General features: G+C 42.9%; 1 protein-coding gene across 1 annotated transcript; it reads left to right on the top strand.

Annotated features, from left to right (window-relative positions):
• The first annotated feature begins 317 nt into the window (after positions 1-317).
• Positions 318-17,156, top strand: LOC134451992 (BUB3-interacting and GLEBS motif-containing protein ZNF207-like). The gene is made up of 10 exons (XM_063202383.1): positions 318-494; positions 1,489-1,615; positions 2,104-2,242; positions 3,025-3,210; positions 5,663-5,738; positions 6,262-6,335; positions 7,446-7,597; positions 14,961-15,227; positions 15,560-15,725; positions 16,203-17,156. Exons 1-10 carry the CDS (start codon positions 454-456, stop codon positions 16,358-16,360), a joined length of 1,386 nt encoding a protein of 461 aa, XP_063058453.1. The 5' UTR covers positions 318-453; the 3' UTR covers positions 16,361-17,156.
• Positions 17,157-21,848: the final 4,692 nt, after the last annotated feature.

The following is a 21,848-nucleotide window of genomic DNA, read 5'->3' as shown; positions in this document are numbered from 1 at the left end:
TTATGAATGTTAGTCACCCTGGGGAAGGGAGTTGAGTGTGCCATGGGCCCAATGTGACCGGAGTGGAGGCCCCCTGAGCCAATAGTTCACTCATGCTTGATGGTGGTGGTAAAATATTCATGAAAAGCACATGTCTGTGAACAACTCACACATTGTTTCAACACCGTAAACAATTTAAATGTTACACATTGGTGTTGTGTACCTAATTGTTATTAAACTGCTGCCATTTTCTGTCACTGGTTTATTCATTCATTGGATTCTTCTTGCCCAAACTTTTTTTTCCCCAAGCAAACAAAGTTGTAAAGAGGCACTTGAGTGCGTGCTGCATTGTGGGTAAAGACCAGCAGTCTGTTTTCAGCAGCGCGGCGCCATTTTCGGCTGTGTGAGCACCGTGTGGGAAGTTTACTGTTTTAGTCGTGATATTGTTTGAAATAGTGACAACAGTTTAACGAAATGGGGCGAAAAAAGAAGAAGCAGATGAAACCTTGGTGTTGGTATCCTTTCAAAGAAACGTCATTCCGAGACCCATCGGAGCTCATTGGATTTTGGAGGGAACATCACTTTTAGTCCGTCACGTTTTGTGTAGCAAGCAAGCTATCAAGGAAATTAGCGTGCTAGTGGCTCTCTGTCATTTACCAGCTCCTGGTAGTAACGAGTGCCTCGATACCCCAAGTTGATGATGATCATGAATGAATTTCTCATCCCAGTCTTCCTAGTGGGTGTCTGTGTGGTGTGTGAGATGTTTTGATTCGTCCCAGTGGTATCGGAGAGGATGATCAAAAGTAGCATACACGGCTAGCCCCTCTTTCAATGAATCTGCTAGCAGCTAGCATTTCTCCCACTAGTCAGCGTCATGCTAGCACAATGCTACACCTGCTTGTAGCAATGCAGTGATCTGTTTATACAGTTGCGGATTATCCCCTCAAAATCAAGTGCGCCGCGTTACTTTGCTTTCTGAGAAACAGAATTGCATTGTGTTGTAAGGTGATGTGCAACCTTTCCCATTCAGTGGGCTCCGTCAACAAACTATATAACTATAGCACACAGGAAACCGAGTTGCTATATACAGTACTACATCCGTTTAAAGAGTCGAGTCCACTGTTGTTCATGGCTTGTACAGTTGGCCTATGCATGTCATTAATTTGCTAGACTAGTCTATAGTCTAATCAATGGCATTACCGGCTATAAAGTTTTGCTGACTTAAATGGAAGTCACTAACTCCTCACAGTCTTTTCATACTGAGGCATCTTATGGGTTTTTCTTATGGTTTTGAATTGAAGATGAAGGTTGTCAGTAATGGAATGCACTGTTCTGCATTGTGGTCTTACCTTGTAAAGAGTTAATGGTTGGTTTTGAAGAGGTGACTAGTTGTGCATACTTGTCATTGGTGATGGGTAATGCGACTATGCATCAGTCATTATAGAAGCTAAGAAATGTTTTTATTGACGTGTTGCCCAGTTTTTTTCACTTAACTCAGCTTCCCAAAAGGTATTGCAACAGAGACTTTGACGACGAGAAAATTCTTATTCAGCACCAGAAGGCGAAACACTTCAAGTGCCACATCTGCCATAAAAAGCTGTACACTGGACCTGGCTTAGCTATTCATTGTATGCAGGTATGTAATTTGTCAATTTTTTAGTTAGTCAAAATGCACCCCCCATATAAGGTCTTACTGCACAAGAACCTCTTGAGCTAGAAGCCTTATCATGGTCACATATGAAAGCTTACCTCTTGAGGTGTTATACAGTCATCTGCCATGGTTAGATATGCCTCTAGGAGCCTCTCTCTCTCTCTCTCTCTCTCTCTCTCTCTCTCTCTCTCTCTCTCTCTCTCTCTCTCTCTCTCTCTCTCTCTCTCTCTCTCTCTCTCGTCAATTTTACTGAAATAACATAAACTTTTTTTTTACTCAAGCAGATTTTTAGACGGGTACTTTTACCTGAGTAAAGATACATTTTACACATGTTCTCTGTACTTTTTCAACCTTTTGGAACCACACATGTGCGCGCTGCGTGCACACACACACACACACACACACACACACACACTGATTTTTCTGTTTTTAGCCTGTGAATTTAAACCAGCGTTTGTGTTGTTGTCACTCAGGTGCATAAAGAAACGATAGATGGCGTTCCCAACGCCATACCGGGTAGGGTGGACATCGAGCTGGAAATCTACGGCATGGAAGGCATTCCAGAGAAGGACATGCAGGACAGACGGCGGGTCCTTGAACAGAAATCACAAGGTAGTGCAAGCAAAGAGTTGAAACCAAAATAAATCCTACCACGAGTGTCACCAATGCAATCAAAGTGTGGTGAAGTCCGGTCTTCTAAATGGTTGTGACGTTCCAGTGAAATCCATTAATTCCCCTACTAGTCTCCTAAAGGAGCTGTAGGATTGCAGCTCACACCCTTGCGCCACGTGATTTCCGGAAGAAACGCCTTATGGTTCATCCCTACCTACCATATCGATCTTCTCGGGTGCTAATGAATGGCCACTTATCTGCTACTTGGTCTAAATTGGTGGCTGCAGGGCTGAAGGATCTCCATCTGGCTGAAATCATACCCATGGCCGTAGGGTAGATGTAAACATTTGCTAGTGGATAGACACACTATGAATCAAATGTTCATTCCAGGCATATAGAGTTATTTATTTCCTTCTACCGTTCAAACTTCATAATTTATCTGCTCAAAGCAACATTTAATTTGAGGTGAAATTATTTATATTCAAAAGGATAACTTTTTTCCACACTCAACATCTACAGTGGATGTGGGTGTGGTTGTTGGTCAGAAAGCTTACTCTGGTCACTGTGATCACAATGATCAATCAGTTTCACTTTTACAGTCCGTTTTGCTCTCTTCATTTAGCCTTTATAATAACTTCAAACTGATGTCAATGGAGGATAAAAGCAAATTATAATAATAATATTGGATAAATGGATTATTGTAAGTTCCGTGGTGTGTTCCGACTGTTCAGTTGACCTATCCTTTTCGATGTTGTAACCATGGTGCTATGTGTTGTGACCAGACAACCAGAAGAAGAAGAACAACCAGGACGACTCTGACGAGGAGGATGAGGATGAGGCCGGCCCCTCCACCTTCCAGCCGCCCCCAGTCGTCGCCCAGCCGCAGCCGGCCTACGCACCCCCGATGGCACAGCCGGGCATCCCCCCCGGAGCCAGGCCCCAGGGCATGCCCCCCGCTGGCTACCCAGGTAAACAACACGAGACATGTGTTTCCTCTACAACAGGGGTGTAGGTTCATTCTGAAGGGCCGCTTCAAAATTTCCCAAGGGCCATTATGAACACAAACCAGGATTCCCCCCTGCACTTTAGGCCTATATGGAAGGTGCCCACCTTCTCTAGGTCCCCTGAAATATAACGTAATTGTATTGGAAATGTGATTTGTAAGATTTCTTAAAGATCGCCTCTCAACGTTATTTCATTAATACTGCCGTGTTCCCCAATGTTATTGAATGTGTTACGCGTTGGTCCTGTTTTAAAAAACGCGCTGGTTGCTTTGTTTCAAGACGTTTTTGCAAGCTGGCAAGGTGGCTTGTGGAGAAACGAGAGAGTGTTCCGTGTTTCTCGTGGAAATGCGTCTCTGATTGGCTCACTCCTCCTGCTCTCGAAGAAACGCGTCTCTGATTGGCTCAGTCCTCCAGTCCTTGGAGGGAATGTAATGGCAAACAGAGTCGCCACTTCCCCTGGTGGTACTGCACTATAGGGGCGCCAGCGGAGGCGTGCAGGCTCCATTCAGGGCTGTGCTCTTTAGACAGCGACCCCTAGGCTTGCTGCAGGCACGGAGCAACCAGAGTGAGTTGACTTTATGTATGAGGCTTTGTGCTGTGTGTGTACCTGAGAGTAGCAACCAGCTGATAGCTAAGCTAAGCTATGTTTCGGGCCACCAGACGTTGCTTGTTTTGAAAACAAGCAGAAAAAAATTACTCGACATGTTTTTAGATAAATGGGTCGATATAAACCTTTGTGGGCAACGCCTTCTTTCGACGTGACGAAACACAGAAAGGCTTTCGTGATTCGCTCGTTTCTCTGCATTATTTATGTAAATTGGGAAACACCGGGAAACACAGCCAGGAGAGTTGACGCACCGCTATGAGAGCCTTGCAAGTGAGTTTAACTTGGGGTGACCGTCCGATCTTCGAAAGGAGTGAGTAAAACTGAGTTTTATCGGAAGTTGGCCTTTAAGAAAAAACATGCAATATGTCACGTGAAGCTGCATAACATCAAAATTATACCAGGTGCCGTATAAGGTGGCCTCAAGGGCCGTAAACGGGAGACATGGGGGTCTTTCTCAAAGCCTAGACCAGTGTCCTTCCAAGTGTATCAGCCTAATTAGTCACGCCCAGTGATTGGATACTTTTTGGTGAACTCTACAGAATATCCAATCACTGGGTGTGACTAATAAAGAGTATCCAACCAGTGGGCGTGACTAATTAGGCTGATACACTTTGAAGGACACTGGCCTAGGCTTTGAGAAAGACCCATAGGATCCCCACCCCTGCTCTTCAAATATTTTTTACGTACTCAAGGTGGGTGGGGGTTGGCCGGTGTCAGAGACATGTTTATCATCATTGGTTTGGCTATGTTGTGTGAATGTTAATGACAGATGATATGAAGGCCTTTTCTTGTTCATGACATGCCTCCGTATGCTACTGGTTGAAGTTGCAGTCGATGAGCCCACCCATTCCTTCACTCACCTGCTTACTGAACTGATGTGTCATTTCCTTAAACACCCTGTTGCCTTCAGAAATGCTCAAAATGGATTTTCTTTATCTCGTTACAATTTGAAATGTTCTAGATAGTTTACCTGGACATACCACCTTTGAGAAGCTATAGTTTGTGGAATGCCACAGGTAATGTAGGCAGGGCCATGACAAAGGGCCATAGTGCATTGGAGAGAAGGTGGAGAGGCATCATAAATAATGTTGTCTACTTTGCCGCTCCCACAACTATTTAACATTGTGGGGTTTTTTTTAGCAATTTGTGAATAGACTAATATGGATGTAGGTATAATTTGTCCCTCCTATATGAAATTGCACTAAAGCCTAGGGCTGTAATGACATTGTATCAAACCGAGAAATCCCAATACACATCACAATACTGTGTCGCAGTTCAACAAGGCGGTATCTTGATACTCCCTTTCAACGTTCTGTTACCCTTTGGTGCAGAAAGCAACCACATGATATATGTGCTTCTCAGCTTCAAGTACTTTTATTTATTTTTTTAACTTTTTTTGTTTAAATGATTAGTAGCCTCTTGTAACCTATTCTACCTATAAACTATCATCATTTTTATTTATAACTTAATGTTGGAAAATGTGGGATAAAAGATGTATTTAGAAAGATATAGTTAAATCGTGGAGTGGATCAAACCTTCCGTCAAAAACCATGATGTGAACCGAATCATGAGTTTTGTGTATATTGACAGACAGGGCTCTAAATTAACACCAGCCAAATGCTGGTGACATTTCAGTTTGGCTGTTAGAAAAGACCAACCTACTTGCCACTTTGACCCATTAGTGAGTGTGTTTTTGGCTAGTAGATTAGCATCTACTAGCCATTTTAGCTGGTGATGAAAACAGTTAATTTATAGCCCTGGTTACAGACTCTGCTAAAGAGTAATTTCTTGTTTCCCATGTCCCAAAAGGAATGCCCCCCATGATGCCCGGAATGCCACCGATGATGCCCGGAATGCCCCCTGGAATGCCAGGAATGCCGCCAGGGTGGGTGCCAGTCGTTGTTGTTGTTGTTGTGGGTTTTTGTTTGTTTGTTTGTTTGTTTTTTCGTTTGTTGGGTTGAGTTGTGTGGGAATCATTCACATAGTACCCAACAATGATATACAAGGATAGATTGGTGCGGTTTGTTGTTGCGTACAATTTAGGGTGAGGGCCCAGTCTTCTTTTCCATGTACACACGTCTTGGTTTCACACACATAGTAAATGCTGAGATGTAGTGTTGGGCAAATATTAAGACTCCTTTTGTACATTTGTAATGAATAATTCTTTAGGTTGGCTGCTGAGTCTTATGTCTTGAATTGTGTCATTGCTTTCTTTGCTTGACACCTTCATTTCCCGCTGGGATCAATAAATTATACTCTACTCTACTCATATCTGCAAGTGTTGTAGGTTATGATTATGTCCTCGATTGTTGTAAGTGGCTTTGGTGAAAAAGCGTCTGCCAAGTGCAATATAATGTAATTGTGATGAATAACAATGTTTGTCTTGTCTCCTGCCTTCCTGTGTGTAGGATGATGCCGATGGGTGGCATGATGCCGCCTGGCCATCACGGCATGCCCCCGATGATGCCCGGAATGCCTCCAGGTGAGCTGTCAGCAGATGGTAATGTGCAATAAATTAGGGGTGTAAATAATAATCGAAATGTATCGATATATCGCGCTATAATCAGACCATTGAATCGAATCACATCGTATCGTGGGGCATTCTTCAGTATCGAAAATGATCGAATCGCTGGACCCTGTCCAATGCCCTAGCATCATAACATAATAGAAGTGGAAAAGTAATTGGAAAAAAATTAAATCAAATTGTATCGTGGAGAATTCTTAATTATCAAAAGTAATCGAATCCCTGCTTTAAGAAATCGATACCGCATCGTAATGTCATGGAGGCTGTGATTTACACCCCTACAATGAATCGCTCAGCCAAAATGAAAAGATACAAAGCTTCTGATACAGTAGCATAGCGCTTCCTAGCTGTACTTTTTCTATATTAAGCATCTGCAGTACGTCGGACGGTGTGGACTCATGCACACATTTACTCTGGTCTACAGTGGCGGTTAACCGTGTCATTGACCATTTGTTGTAATCACGTTGTGACAACTCAAGACCTCCTTTTTCTCTCAGTGAGATGTAGGCTTGTATGCCTTCTACAGTTAGGGTTGGCTGTGTTGCTGGCCAGTCTTAAATGGCGTTGGGGCCCTCTCTTCAGAATAAGCTGCCAGATGGTGTATGATGTCTGTATGATATCAGTAACATGCTTTTTGGTTGTGGTTGTGGGATTGGTAGCGGTGTTTGCGAATGTAACAGCTTTTGGGGCCCTTCTCTACCAAATGTTATTGTCTTTTAAAACCTTTGTTTAGGTCCCCTCTCTTCCATATGTTGTCATTTAACCCATTTTAGCCTGGATACACATATAGGCTGCATTCAGGTTCTTGACATTTGAGGGTTTTTTATTTTAAAAATATGGGTATGTTGGAGCTGAATAAACACATTCTAATGCAAAATGAGGGTCCTAGCTTTTAAATGCACCTTATTTCATGTTTGTATGTGTTTCAGAGGCTGAGATATTTAGGTTTTAATAGGCAGAGGGCAGCCTTTCCCAAAAAGGGCTTAGGCTAAAATGGGTTAAAAAGCTTTGTGTCTCTTCCATATGTTGTCATTTAACAGCTTTTTTTGGGGGTCCCTCTTCTTGCAGGTATGCCCCCTCACGTCGTCCGCCCTGGGATGCCCCCAGGCATGGGTCCAGGTGTTCCAGGCGGTGCCCCCGGAATGCCCGCCAGGCCCGCGGTGCCCCCTGCGGCCGCCCCCTCCGCCGTCACCAAGCCCCTCTTCCCCAGCGCTGCTCAGGTACCTGGCTACAGCACAGTGGTGGGAAAAAGGAAGCTGCCGTTGGCCTTAGGCTGACTTTTGTTTGAAGCCTGTTGCAATCAGTCCAGATAGCTTTTCCTCAAGGCTTTAAATTAAACATTTTCATCACCAGCCAAAACGTCTAGTTGATAATAATCTTACTAGCCAAACACACACTCACTAATCGGTCAAAGTGGCTAGTAAGTTGGTCTTTTCTACTAGCCAAACTCAATTTTCATTTGGTCGCTTGGCTGGTGTTAATTTAGAGCCCTGCCTATCCTTGATATTGAGGATGATGACCAGTTGATAGATACATTGTAATGCATTATATTCGGATAACCCTGCTAAGGGGCCTCATGTACAAAGACTTCCACAGATTTCCTACTGAATCTTTGCGTTAAGGGAAAATATGAAATGGATCCATTTGCACCTAAAATTTCAAATGTATCAGTCTGTGCATAAACAGGTTTTCAGGCTGATTCATGTGGTATGTCCGATTTCACATGAAATTTAGTACACATGCTTTTTCATGTGAAGTCAGTTAATACATCTGAAAGTTTGTGTGAAAATTACTTACGGAGTTTTTTTGTGCATAACTAAGTTTTGTACATGAGGTCCCAGGTACCCGGATACAGGACTTGGTTAAAAGGATGCCCCTGTCTGTCTTAGACCGATTGTGGTACTTGAAGCAGCTTGTTTTCAGCCTGCTAAGAAAAGCCCAATGGCTGGCGATGGAGACCACTCGTTAGTGTTTGAGACACAACACCACCAGTGAGTTCCACTTAATCTGAGGACAGAGAGGCGTTACAACTAACGTGTCCGTTACAAATAAGCGTTTGAATTTCACAGTGATCTATTTTTTTAATTAAATGAATGTGGTTTACAGCTGCAGGTTGAACAGCCACATTTGACCACAAAGTAGGTCTGAAGTGATGCTTACCAGTGTGTCATTTTCTGGCAGGTGTACTACCATGAAAAAAAACATTGACACAAATTCCACATATGACGCAAACTTCATAGTTTTGTCAACTCATCTGAAGTGGACTTCTCAAGAAGACAGCTACTGCTAAATTGTGGCTGGTTTGGTGTGAACTCTTCTTAACAATAGGGTACCCGCTTTCCTATTAATCCTTTCCAAACAGCTTCTATAAAGATTTCTTATCTATAAACAAATGCTGGGAGAATCCATGGACCGCTGTTCTTATGTAAAATGTTTACAAATGTTAAAGTACCATAGAAAGCCCAGTGAAATCGTATTTAGTTTCAAGACTACACAAAATCAGTAATGAAATTTGGAACTGAATCTAGTAATATGCTGCTGACACACAAACATGCTGAACAGGGAAAAACATGATCTGTAGTCTTTCAGAGTGTTTTTGAATACATTGAGGAAGCAGCTTTTAGTTTTATATTCTTGCATCTAGATATAGTATGACTCTTATTTACATTTACAAATAATGCATTAAAACAACCTAAAAAAAACCCTGTAAATAACTCCAAATAGGTCAAATGTAGGGCAAAGGTGACTCTGTCTTTTCAGCCACATGCGGAACAGATCCCTCTGTGATGTGGTTTTAGTTTTGGAGCTCTCCAACGTGTAAGAGGTAGGGCTGTACAATATCAAGAAAATATGTGACATGTAATATTATCATTAAATGGTGCCATGATATAACTGCAGATTAGAGAGAACACATTGGGGAAAACTGTCTACATTCAGTGTTGTTGTTTTGTTGCTACTGCTTCAACCTCGACACTGAACAGGGGCTCATACAGTATATAGGTTGTCAAGAGCATCTGATTTGGCCAATGTCTTGCGTTGTTGAGTTCAAGGCAAGGCAAATTTATTTATATAGCGCATTTCATACACAGGTGCAACTCAATGTGCTTCACAAAGTTAACAAATGTAAATGAAAGGAAACAGGTAAGAAAGAAGGAAATTAATTAGAGTAATAAAAAAAAACATTTAAAACATTAAGATAAAACATAAGGTAAAAATAATAATAAAATGAAACATAAATAAACATAAACCTTGAAAAACATAAAAATAATAATAATAAAAAAGAATGATATGTAATTTAAGCTAGGGGAAAGCATCTGAGAACAGCTTTGTCTTGAGTCTAGATTTGAAGCTATCAATAGTGGGTGCATTTTTTACGTCATCTGGAAGCTGGTTCCAAAGCTTTGAAGCATAGAAGCTAAAGGCTGCCTCTCCACACTTTGCAAGTGCAAAGTCTTAATGATAAAAAGTCTTAATGATAAAAATGTACCACTTATTGCTGTCCAGGTCATGCTTTTCAGTTTGTGTATTTTTTGTACTATATTGTCTAATTGCAATGTTTGCAAGATGTTCAATTGCGTATATGTTGTGATTGTCCTCTGCTGCCCTCTTATTAGCCTACTTTAGTTTACCTTACTTAAAAAAAAAAGGTAGGCTACCAATTGCCTTACAAAGATAAAAAAACAGACCAAAACTGGACTTGAAAGTGGAATTGAACCTTCAAAGCTGTTACAAAGCAGTGACTGAATCAGTGGGTATACATGCACTTACAGAAATTCGAATTATTGGCTCAGTCCTACTAAAGTTGGGAGTGAAGGCGACGCATGCTTTTTTTCCCAGCTGAGCTGCTCGCAGGAAAGGAAGACGGAGGAGAAATTGCTCAAGTTTGCAGCTTCAATTGTCAATGCATGGGCTATGCTTTTAATGTGTCTTCTTAGTTAGCAAGCAATAGAGGTAGCTTGCTAGCTCATCTCAATTACTGGCAGTAACTTGACTAAGCTGTGTCAGGGGTGGGGAACCTATGTTTCGAGGGCCATTTGCGGCCCTTGAAGCGGTTTTATCCGCCCCCCGCCCTTCATAATTTTAACGTTATGCAGCTTCACATGAAATATGACATTTTGTAAAGGAATCTTAGTGTTCTTTCAAAGGGAGGTACCGCGCCTTTTCTCTTGATGCCGGGTGGGTGCGTAGGTTCCAACAGGTTAACTATAGGATCAAGGAAGGGGAACTCGCACTCGTGCGAGTTCCCCTTCCTTGATCGTAAAGGAATCTTAGAAAATACATTTGAAATACAATTAAGTTACATTCAGGGGACCTAGAGAAGGTGGGGTCTGTTTTAAAGGTGGCTGCCTTCAATATAGGCCTAAAGTGCATGGGGGGAAATCCTGCTTTGTGTTGCATAGTACGGCCCTTGGAGGACTTCTACAGCCCTTAGAGCATTTTGAAGTGGCCCTTTGAATGAGTAAGGTTCCCCACCCCAGGTGTTCATGACCTACTGATCATGATCACCTACTGAATGACTGAGCTGTGCTGTCCTTTCCTCTCCTGTCACTCCAGATGGGCTCTGGTGCTGCGGGCGTCAGCCCCGTGTCCTTGGGCTCGGACCCCACGCCCTCCTCCTCCTCCTCCTCTAAGGCCCTGTTCACTAGCTCAGCACAAGTACGCACCCCTTTAACATGTGTGCTCTAAAATGTACTGCTGCTGTACAGTGCTAAAGCATGCAATTGTTGTGGGGGGCGGTTTTGCCGGTATAGAAAGTAGTGGTGTGCATTAGCACTGCCCTCACAATTCGATTCGGTTACGATTGGAGGTAACGATTCGAATCGATTCATTCCGATTCTATGATGCATTGCAATGCATTACATTTTCTATTGAAAGCAAAGGCAAATTTTTCATCAGTCATGGGGCAATACAAGCAGTCAGATAATGAACAACATTTTATTGGCTGTTTTCTGTATCAGTCTTGCTGTTTTCAATACTTTGAAGTGGTTTAATTTAATTCAACGTTCATTCGCTCTGGAAATAGCCACAGAAGTAATTGAAACTTGAAACTAATATGCTGCATCGATTATGGCACTTGCCGAATCGATTATTGAATGTCCTGCCCCGCATTGCGATGCATTGCCGAATCGATTATTGTTGACACCACTTTCTTGTTCTTATTTTATTTTTATTTATTTACATTGGTTTAATCTCGTTCTGCTTGGTTAGTTGTTTTGGTGACACACCGTTAGTAGTGAGATTTGCTGAAATCAGTCGGAGGAGGAAGTGGCATGCAGATGGGCTCGGGTGGTGTTTGCATGCATGGTTTTGCGGTGTGTGTGTGACCTACTGCATACACTCACCTGCCACTTGATAAGGGGCACCTGACTACTGTATTGCTGTCTGTGCACAACCAAAAAAAAGTCAAGTCAAGTCAAAAGTTTCTTTGAACAAAAAGTTTGCGCTCTCCTTAGGATTTCCCTTTCGTATCCCTTTCCCTTTCGTCTTTGTATGAAGAAGAGCAGGAAAAGGGTTTTCATTCCTGTTTATGCTCACATACTGGGTGGAAGACAGACTACCGAAGTTCCTCCAGTCCTTCCCTGTTGCTTGTGTCAAGACTCAATGTCATTGATACGTTTTATTTAGTGTCTGTCAAAAGCGCAATTCAAAGGTAATTCCCTCACTTGCAATCAGGATTTTAAATGGGGGGAGAAACCCCCCCCCCCCCCCCAACACAAAAAAAAAGTTTGTTTTCTGAAACTGAGGCGACACCGGAAAGAACGGGAGGAACTGGTTTGGGTTCCACACATTGACAGGATACTGGCAGCACCTGACTTGACTAGATGACCACACTGTACCACAGTTTTTTTGTCAGGCCTGCTTTCACTGTTTCACTGTGGTATATATGCCCAATATTTGGGCCCAAGCTAGCATCGCTATGCATCTGTGATTCAGATTGTGAATGACGCATCATTTCAATTGGTCTTGTGAGTTTTTGTGACTGAGTAAGTCATGTGTTTGCATGTGTTTGCCATCATTTGAGCGTTTTGAGTAGGAAGGCTCGTGGTAGGGTTAGATCTGGTCTGTAATCACAAGAGCAAGGCGTTTCATTTCCAAGAGTAATGATCAACTCCCAATTTCGAGTCGAATACCGTAGTAGATGTCTACTGTTCCTTTTTGACACTGGCAATCTCAGAATTGTATCAAGGCCGGATTTGAGGCGTTTTTCCTTTCTTCGGTTGACGAAGCCCATGCAAATGTCCTTTCAGTTTCCTGCAGACACAGCAGTGGCACCCGTTGTGGTGTACTGTAGTAGCTCATTCTCAGCTTTCCAAAATGAATGACCTTCATATCTTCATTAGCACAGCAGAGCTGTCAAAAGGAAAAGGAAAAAAAAAAATCAGTGGCCTTCCAACATGAGTAACTTGTCTGAGTATGCAGTAAACCTGTGTACTTGTCTTGTGATCTGCTGAAGCTGCGCTGGTTGAATCAAGTTTGTGGTGGGTTCTTGTTGGGTTCGTAGTGTTTTTCCACTAACGACACAGTCTATCTACCTCATCAGGTGTATGGTGTAAGAACTATGTAATATGTGCTGGTGTTGAGTTTACCTGAGTTTAATTTTACTTTTACTTTAAACACCTCTGGCACCGCCAACCATCTTGTATTATGAAAGCCTTTTTGCCAGAAGAACTGCTGCATGATGGATTTTTTTCCCTTAATAGAAGACCTTTGTAATACTGGCCTTTTGAAGATAACAAAGAAGAATAGTGTATTCCCAACAACCATACTTCAAGAGTGCCCTTCTAATTGTCAGTATAAAGTGAGTTATCACTGTTTTCAGCAATTAATTGCTATATACACAGTTGCATAAATGAGCCATTGAACAGGTGTACCCAATTCAATGGTTGGTGAGTGTGTGCCAGTTGTGTGCCATGGGTTGTGTAGATGTGTGTAAGAGTCCTCTATCCTTGACCTGGGCAAAATTGTATCTTCACTGTATGAGCACCCAAATATGATTTTTAAATATCGTTTACCTAAAGCAGGGACGTTAGGACATTTCCAGGCCTGCATAGTGATGAGCAGAAGTCTAGGCATAATGTTACTCTAAAGCCCAATGTATACTGAGAAGCCAAATCGTCTCTGCGAAGTGTCACAGGTGCATCGCAGACACTTTGCGCGCACCTCTAGACAGCAAGCAACTATGTCCTTGTTCGAAACTTTCATCATTCTTTCCAAACCTTCTACCTTGTTCTAAACCTTAATTTATGAGGGGAAAATTAGGTTAATATTCATTAAATATGTTACCCACACTTTGTCTTAGTTCATGTAAATAAATGAAGCTACAATGTTTTAAGTTGCGACGAGTGAACCTGAAAAGCAAGAATGTTGAAGTTATATACCCGTGACAGTACTGTCGTGAACACTGTCTCCATAGGAACCTAACTGGGGCGAAATTGGTCCTCTTGACAACGAGCCACTTCCTTTTTCTAAACCACTGAGGTGGCCTCTTGTGATGTCTGCATTTTTTTTAGGGGATGAAAAAGTAGTTGCTGTTTGTAAATATGATGCGAATGTCTTGCCTGTTGTGTTTTTTGATGAGAATAACAAGATACCGTAAGGGAAAGTAAGATAACGGGCCCTGCCGTGGCCAACCAGTAGGGCACTTGCCTGCCATGCGGCTGACCCGGGTTCGATTCCCTGCCCGGGTCCTTTGCCGACCCCTCCCCGTCTCTCTCCCAATTCGCTTCCTGTCCACCTCTCACACTGTCCTATCAAATTAAGTCGAAAAAGAAAAATCTTTTTTATTTTATTATTTTTTTAACTGAAAAAAAAGTAAGATAAGTGAGCTGCAAAGCAACAAATGCTCATGCCTTTGTAATCGGTGTGTGTAGGCTGTTTTAACAACCCTCTCGTTGCCCCTAGCATTGTGACGATGAATAACATAGTGCACGGCTGAAATCCCTCCACGGCGCATAAATTAAAACGGCAAAGAGTTACCTGCATCTGCCGCGAGAGCATGCCGAGCCCTTAAGCTTGACTGCCTTATCCAGTATTCCTGGACGTGCCCTCCCTTCTCAGTACTATCCAGGCCTACGCACAGACATGCAGAAGTTAGTCTAGTCTCATTTCTCGAGTACGTTTCTCAGAATCATACTACTGGAAGCCTGGATGTTTCTTCTGACTGTGTATTGATGCGTTTCTGTTAAACTGATGTGAGTCGTTGTGACTGATGGCAGGTTTTGGTCTGTGAATGCTTTGTGAATGGATTGTGTGTTTATGCCTGAAACCAACGTTTTGGTGTGTTTCTGCCTGAGCTTGGTGACTGGTGTTTGTTGGTGAGGAGTCCGCACACTTAGAATCCTTTTTGTTGCGTTTTATTATTTCATGGCAGGATAATGTTTCGACCTCAACAGTCTTCTTCAGATTCAGATAACAAAAAGGATTCTAAGTGTGCGGCCTTCTCACTCTGAAAACTACAGTTGGCCTTCGTCCTACACCTCTCCCTGGGATTTGCTCAATCCTCTCCTTCTACTGGTGTGTGTTGGTGTCTCTTGTCTCGCCGTCATGACTGACAGACGTGTGGGTTTTTTTTATGTGCAACAGGCTCAGCAGGCAGCGTCGGGGCCTCCGGGGTCGTCAGCCCCCGCCACCTCCGCGCCACCCCCCAAACCAACATTCCCGGCCTACACCCAGGCTGCTCCCTCCTCTTCCTCCTCCTCTTCCTCCTCCGCCGCCTCCTCGGCGCCTGCTAACGCCCCTAGCAGCAGCTCCGTGGCCAAGCCCCCCGCCCCGGTCACAAGTAAGCCCGCCACCCTCACCACTTCGAGTGCAACCAGTAAGTTGATGCATCCTGATGAGGATATCTCGCTGGTAAGTTCTGGAGTTTTTGCGGTAAACCACTGTATGCCCTGCCCCCCCTTTTTGTGAGACAGACAGTAAGTAAATTAAAACTGAGAAGGACAATGTAAAAACTTAAAGTTGTTTTTTGGAAGTAAATGGATATGAATTATTGCTCAATGCAACAATACAAGTAAATTCTGTCAGCGGAGGTGATTGATATACTTGGACGATGTTATTGTGTTTTGTTGTGCCGTCTCCGTCCCCCACCCCCCTATATAAATGTCTTGGAAATGTGGTGATTGTGCGTCGTCTTCAACCTGCTGACTGATCCTCTCCCTCCCCTCCCGTCCCCTCCCCTACAGGAGGAGCGCCGGGCGCAGCTGCCTCGGTACGCTCGGCTTCTGCCGCGCGCCGCCGGCCAGGCTAGCATAGCCGCCGCTCCCACGGGGGCCGCGGCCGCAGCCGGCATGATGGCCCCTCAGCAGGCCATGCCTCCCCAGCAGCCCGCCATGAGGCACCCCATGCACGGTAAGGCACTGTCACTCGTGCACACACACACACACACTGCCATGAGGCACCCCATGCACGGTAAGGCACCGTGGCCCGTTACACACCTCTTCTGCGTTGCTGTATTCAAAATGTCAGTTACAAAAATATGGCGAGGGACCTTGCACTATTACAAGGGACTACTGTGTGTTTTTCAAATTGGTTTCATTCTGCTAAATAGATCAGTATCACAAAGCAATCACATTTTGTCTGCATACACAAGGAATTTGACTTACCTATATACGCATACGTCGACTATTAAAAATTAAATAGATAATGCTATTACAATTTAGATAATAAATAATACTATAACAAGTCAATTATAGTACTATTACAAGTCAACTATTACAGGCAATATAGTAATCAAGACAAAACATGACAGACTGACTATATAACAGGGCCACAAACTGCAAGTAGTAACGTCCTCCTCTGTTGTTTTGTGGTCCCCCTCCCCTGCAGGTCAGTATGCGGCTCCGCCACAGGGCATGCCAGGCTACATGCCAGGCGGGATGCCCCCGTACGGGCAGGGCGCCCCCATGGTGCCCCCCTACCAGGCCGGCCCACCCGGCTCCATGGCCATCAGGCCACCCGTCATGTCACCCGGTGGCCGATACTGACATAACGTGGCCGTAGCCGTAACTGTGACGTGATGTCTCACTGCTGGAAACCCCTCTTCCTTCCTCTCACACTAGGTTTGGAGGTTAAACGTATTATTTCACCCCACCACCTCTTCCTGTCAACCCAACCCAGTCCCCCTATAGATTTTTTGCTTCTTTTTTTTAAATTAGCCAATCCAACAAACTTTGTTTAGGGGAAAAGAGAGAGAAAAAAAAAAGATTTTTGTGGCGATGAAGAGGAGAGCTACGTGTGGGACTCAACATCAGCTACGGTTTAACCTCCCGAGTTTGGGAGGAGGAGGAGAAGAAGAAACAGTGGGGGCGAGACAGGAGAGCGTGGGAAGAGGAGCCTGTTCAGGTTGGCTTCACTTCTTTTTCCCCCCCTTCCAGGTTGATCAGAGACAGTGTAGTGCAAGAAGTATAAACGATAGAAAACAGTATATCACAGCCCCCACACACACCACCATCACCCCATCCTTGGAAGTAGCACCGCGCAGGTCCACCGTTGGCAAAGGCAAGTTCAACAAGTGGGATGTGTTGTGTGTGCTTGTTTTACGTATTGAGGCGAAGCCTTCACAGCGCGGTCTCCGTGCTGTTGGACTGTCACGGTCCCCAACATTACGCTTGGTGAGGGCTTCTTGCTTTCATGGTTAATTCATTTTTCTTTTGTCTTCTCCTGTAATACAGTACATTCAGGGTTTATACTACATACAAGGTTAACATGTCTTATACCTCTGTATTGTTTTTTTGTTTTTGGATAATGGATTGTAATAAAATTTGCTGAATTTTGTTTTGGCAGCGTGTCAAGTGTTTTTCTTTTCTCCAAGAGACCAGTCACACACACACACGCACACCATGTAAGATAAGAACTACCGTAACTTAGATGAGAACTGCAGCATGACAAAACAGATATGCATTCCTCAACACTTGGTACTACCAGACACAGTGGGTGCGTTCCAATATGTAACATTGCATCATCCACTTGTGCTTGTGGCCTCGTACCAGGAAGTAATATGTCGTGATGACATCACAGACAACAGCATTATATTTCAATATATCGCAAAAGCTCAATGGTAAAGTCATTTTCTCATTTTCAAACAGGATGGTAAATGAAGAATAGTCCCCCAAAAATTGTTTTGGCTAGGCTGACAGCGGGGAAACGTAATTGTTTTCTCCACGGAGGCGGGGCATCAGCAAAACATGAGGCCACAAGCCCAAGTGGAGGATGCAAGGTCCCATATTGGAATGCACTCAGTGCCCAGAGAGCTGCTAAAAATAGACACCCACCTTTTATACATGCCTATCCATCTGTGTTAATCTTTATTTTCTATATATAATATGACACTGGCTACATTTATGTGGGACATTTCATTCTGAATTAACTGACTTTAATTCTCAAAGTTTAATTCCGCTTTGAAAATGTCATGTAAACACCTCTAAATTCGGAATTAAATGAAAGGTCAAAGTGAACTCGACGGAACTATTTAATTCTGAAAGATTAATTTTGGAATTAAAAACATGTAAACGTAGCAAATGAAATACGACTACTTGCTGCAAATGTTAAAAGCCAAATATAACGGATAACCAAGTGAACAATTAAAACCCGGGATGCTTTATGGAGAAAAGGTCTAAACTCAAACATTGTTGAGTACAGTCATATTGGATGGTGTATCTATTCTAGACTGATGCCTTGGTAAGCATCTAGCCAGGGCTGGACTGGGACAGGCCGGCCATTTTCAGCCAAGACCGGTCCCGCCAGGCATTGTGAAAGACAAAGAAGGCAACACTGCCCTGCTAAGGCAAAAGGCAGTAACTTCAAATTTTTCAAAAATGAGTTTTTGTCATATTTGCAATAATAAGCATCAGTTTTATCATGTGAACAAACATGGAGTTTGAAATCAGTTGTTTTGAGGGTAAAAAAAGGTGTAAAGTAAAACAAGCTGAAAATCCTTTGGGTAAACTAAGGCAGAAGACAGTAACTTCAGTTACTGCTTTTTGCCTTCTGCTCTGGACCTGCAGAATTCTGGAACTCTGATGTTCCAAACTGAGGCAGAACACAGTAACTTCAGTTACTGTTCATCTGTTAACAGTTAAAACTCCTTTAAATTTCAGTCATGTAAATAATCAAAAAAAATATAAAATGAAACTATTATATTATGAAACATGATCAGCCTGCTAGGCAATGTGTGTAACTACTATTTGAGGTAGTATGAAATACAAATACACACACAAAACCCATTTATAATTATATTATTATTATTATTATTATTAACAATTTATATGTTAATAAACATGACATTTTGTCATAATGACTCTAATAGTGTGTATACTGCTTAAATTATATGTGAAAGTTGTATTTGTTGCTTATTATTCAGATTTAAAATGGAAGTTACTGTCTTCTGCCTTAGTATGACTAATTGTCATTCCGGGGGCAATGCTAAGGCAGAACACAGTAACTTCCAAAAAAGGGTCAAAGGTTAACTATTTGTAAAATTATTTTTTTATGAATAGATGTAGGCAGGCATACACTACAAACTGTGAAAATTACAGCTTTGTAGCTATAACCAGATTGTGGTGACATTAATTTATTTTAAGATAACTTCAACATCATTTTTCTCAGTTTCACACTCTGGTGAGTTACTGTCTTTTGCCTTAGTAGGGCAGAACAGTTGTATAATTTACATCTAGTACAAGCTATTTTGACCAACACCCAAAATGAATATTTAAATCGGACTCAGAGATCAACGAGTGCAGCATGAGGACTGACGTCACTATGATGCATATTATTGAGGGGAGGACCAAGCCAAAATATGCCAGTCCACCAGGCAAATGCCCTGTATGCCTTATGGCCAGTCCAGCCATGCATCTCTCTGTGGTTTTGTTGCAGCACTGTAGGGAAACTCCATTCTAAACCCCATAACTGATGTAGGATGTGCACCCCTTTGCAGCAGTTACATACTTGTGACAAACATTCTTTCGGAGAGGCAAGTAAACTGGCAAATTTAGGCAATTTAACCACCTATCTAGAGTGTATCGTCCATTGACAGTAGATATAAACTGCCAATGGTATTGTCACACCGGTGTGACGGGAATGTTCGGGCAGTGAAAATTCTTTAGAATTCTGGGCGCCATACAATACAATTTGGAATTTTAGAACATTGCATTTATAGAACACATTCTTTTTACAGAATGTTCAAAAACCCACACTCTTAATTAAGGTGACTTTCTATGGATATTTAGAGCCTGCCTCTTGTGGTCTCCGTTTCATGTAATGACCACATGGAGACTGCTTAACTGTCTCTGCGTGTGTTTGTGCATCACGTCTTTGTGATATTGATACTTGCTGTGAGAACCAAAACCAAAATGCATTTTTGGTTATGATTGTTCAGGCTTTTGGAAAGAAAGCACAGCCTCATGTCTGAGTAGCAGAGTTGGAGGAGAAGAGATACTTCCTTAACACCATTGATTGAATGTTAGATTTTGTTTTATTTCCCATATATAACCAATGATTCACACACCCAGTTAGTAAGTTCACAGTGTCCAGTGGCACCGAAGCATATTATCAAATATTGGGGCTTAGGCTGTGGGCAACAAACTGCAATGGATGCCCTTAATAAAGACAAAATATCCCCCCTCATGCATGGGACCCTGGGGATTCCTTCTTTCTTCAGCAGTCGTGCGGCGCCATAGGCTACACATCGCACAGATCCAACGTAAAGCACACACCTGCATTCATGCGCGTAATGCACGAACCTGTTGATCCTCATTGGTTTTCAGCTTCGAGGGTGGCTAAAGACCTGGAGACTGCTCTGGCTGGAGGTAGGCTAAGCATTCCACTCACATTGCATAGAAATAAACTTGGTTTGGTGGATTTCAAGGATATTTATTTGTCATGTACATAGAGACACTTTCGTGTCACTTGTAATGAAATGCATGGCCGGTGCAAAACAAGTGTGCAGAAGAAGGTTTTTTGGAGGTAGTTTCAAAGCCTGTGGTTGTTCCGAATCATTGGTTCTCAACCTTTTCTGAAAAAACGCCCCCTTGACCTCATCTTAAGCCTCCCCACGCTCATAACCCTGTCAACACCCCCATTGGTATTAAAAAATAAAATAGACTAATACCCTCCAATGGCAAATAAGCACTGCCCCTTCTCAGCTGTATCCTTCTCAACGCCCCCTGGGGGGCTGCATAGCCCCCATTGAGAAACACTTCTAAATATTCAATTGCTGGTCGGTTGCTCATCTACCAGGTTTATGCCTCTGCTTTGAATAAAGCCATATTCATCACCTAATCAAATGTATGGTTATAAACCCAAAATGAACACAATTATGTAGGCCTACAGTAGAAGTCGCGTTGCATACTATTCAACACTGATCTGAATGAAGTTATTGGGCAATTGCTGTGAACTTTTGTGTCGAGTTACTTGTCGGTCTGCAGGATGCACAATGGAGCAAGAGAACAAACCCCACCCATCCTCAGGGTTGCATGTGAGGTTTATTAATGAGTAACATTTCAATCGGCAGTGCTTTACAATGCTCATATTGTGTCAAAACCACCTCGCATTAGAGGTGCACCCGTGTGGTCAAATATTTTACATTACACTGACTGAGCTGACACTTTTATCCAAAGTGACTTATTTATTTTACAGGGTATTGGTTACAGTCCCTGGAGCATTGTCAAGTTAAGTGCCCTGCTAAAGGTAAGGGTGGAATTCGAACATGTAACCCTGTGATAGGACAAACTACATTAGGTCACGGGTGCCACACATACTTTTGTCTTGAGTTGATTATCAATCTGCAGGATGCACAATGGAGCAACAGATTAGTCTCCTCCCATCTCAGTGTTGCATCGACTGCGACGAGCTACGGTAAGATACTCATTTTTATATAGGCCTAGTGGTAGGGAGTCAGTAGCCTAGTCAATAGCATGTGCTCTGACCACATTTGAAGTCTCCACTTGACAGTGGGTATTGTTTGGACATCAAATGGTAACCCTAGATATTGTGTGCAAGCCTCCTCACAGCTGTCGTCATTTGACTTTACAGATTGTTTGGGTCAACAGGCTAGCTCAGATGAGCAACAACAAAAAAGTCAGTCAAACCCTCAAAAAATGTCAAAAAAAAAGAAAAATTAACAGGAAGGATCAGAAGTGCAGTCAGGCATGCGCCAGGCTGGTGGTGATGAAACCAAGCATGGGGTTGGCTTCCTCCTTTACCCTTGATGTGTGCAGGTCTGTCACAACCAGGCGGGAAAATAGGCAATCGTCTAGGGCCCCCCAGCTGAAAGTGGCCCCTGGTAGGCTAATGACTAATTATGTTCTTGCCGTCAATGACAACATTGTGTGGCAAAATCTCCCTAAATTCAATGACTAAGAAGTGCAATGATGGTGCCCCCCAAGCAGATTGTCTGAAGAAGAAAAAAGGGGGCCCCAAGCCCCTCTTTGCCTAGGGCCCCCAAACACCTTGAAACGGCCCTGGGTGTCTTTCAGG

The sequence above is a fragment of the Engraulis encrasicolus genome, chromosome 1 (genome assembly GCF_034702125.1).
Source record: "Engraulis encrasicolus isolate BLACKSEA-1 chromosome 1, IST_EnEncr_1.0, whole genome shotgun sequence".
Lineage (NCBI taxonomy): Eukaryota > Metazoa > Chordata > Actinopteri > Clupeiformes > Engraulidae > Engraulis > Engraulis encrasicolus.
Note: the sequence above shows the minus strand (reverse complement) of the source record. Positions and strands in the feature narration are given on the sequence as shown.

What these genes read in the sequence shown, in the direction of transcription:
- LOC134451992 (XM_063202383.1), top strand. Translation starts at nt 454, where the DNA reads ATGGGGCGAAAAAAGAAGAAGCAGATGAAACCTTGGTGTTG. An exon ending in GATGCCCGGAATGCCTCCAG is followed by an intron (nt 6,336 to 7,445) that starts GTGAGCTGTCAG and finishes CTCTTCTTGCAG; the next exon opens with GTATGCCCCCTCACGTCGTC. An exon ending in TCTTCCCCAGCGCTGCTCAG is followed by an intron (nt 7,598 to 14,960) that starts GTACCTGGCTAC and finishes TATGTGCAACAG; the next exon opens with GCTCAGCAGGCAGCGTCGGG.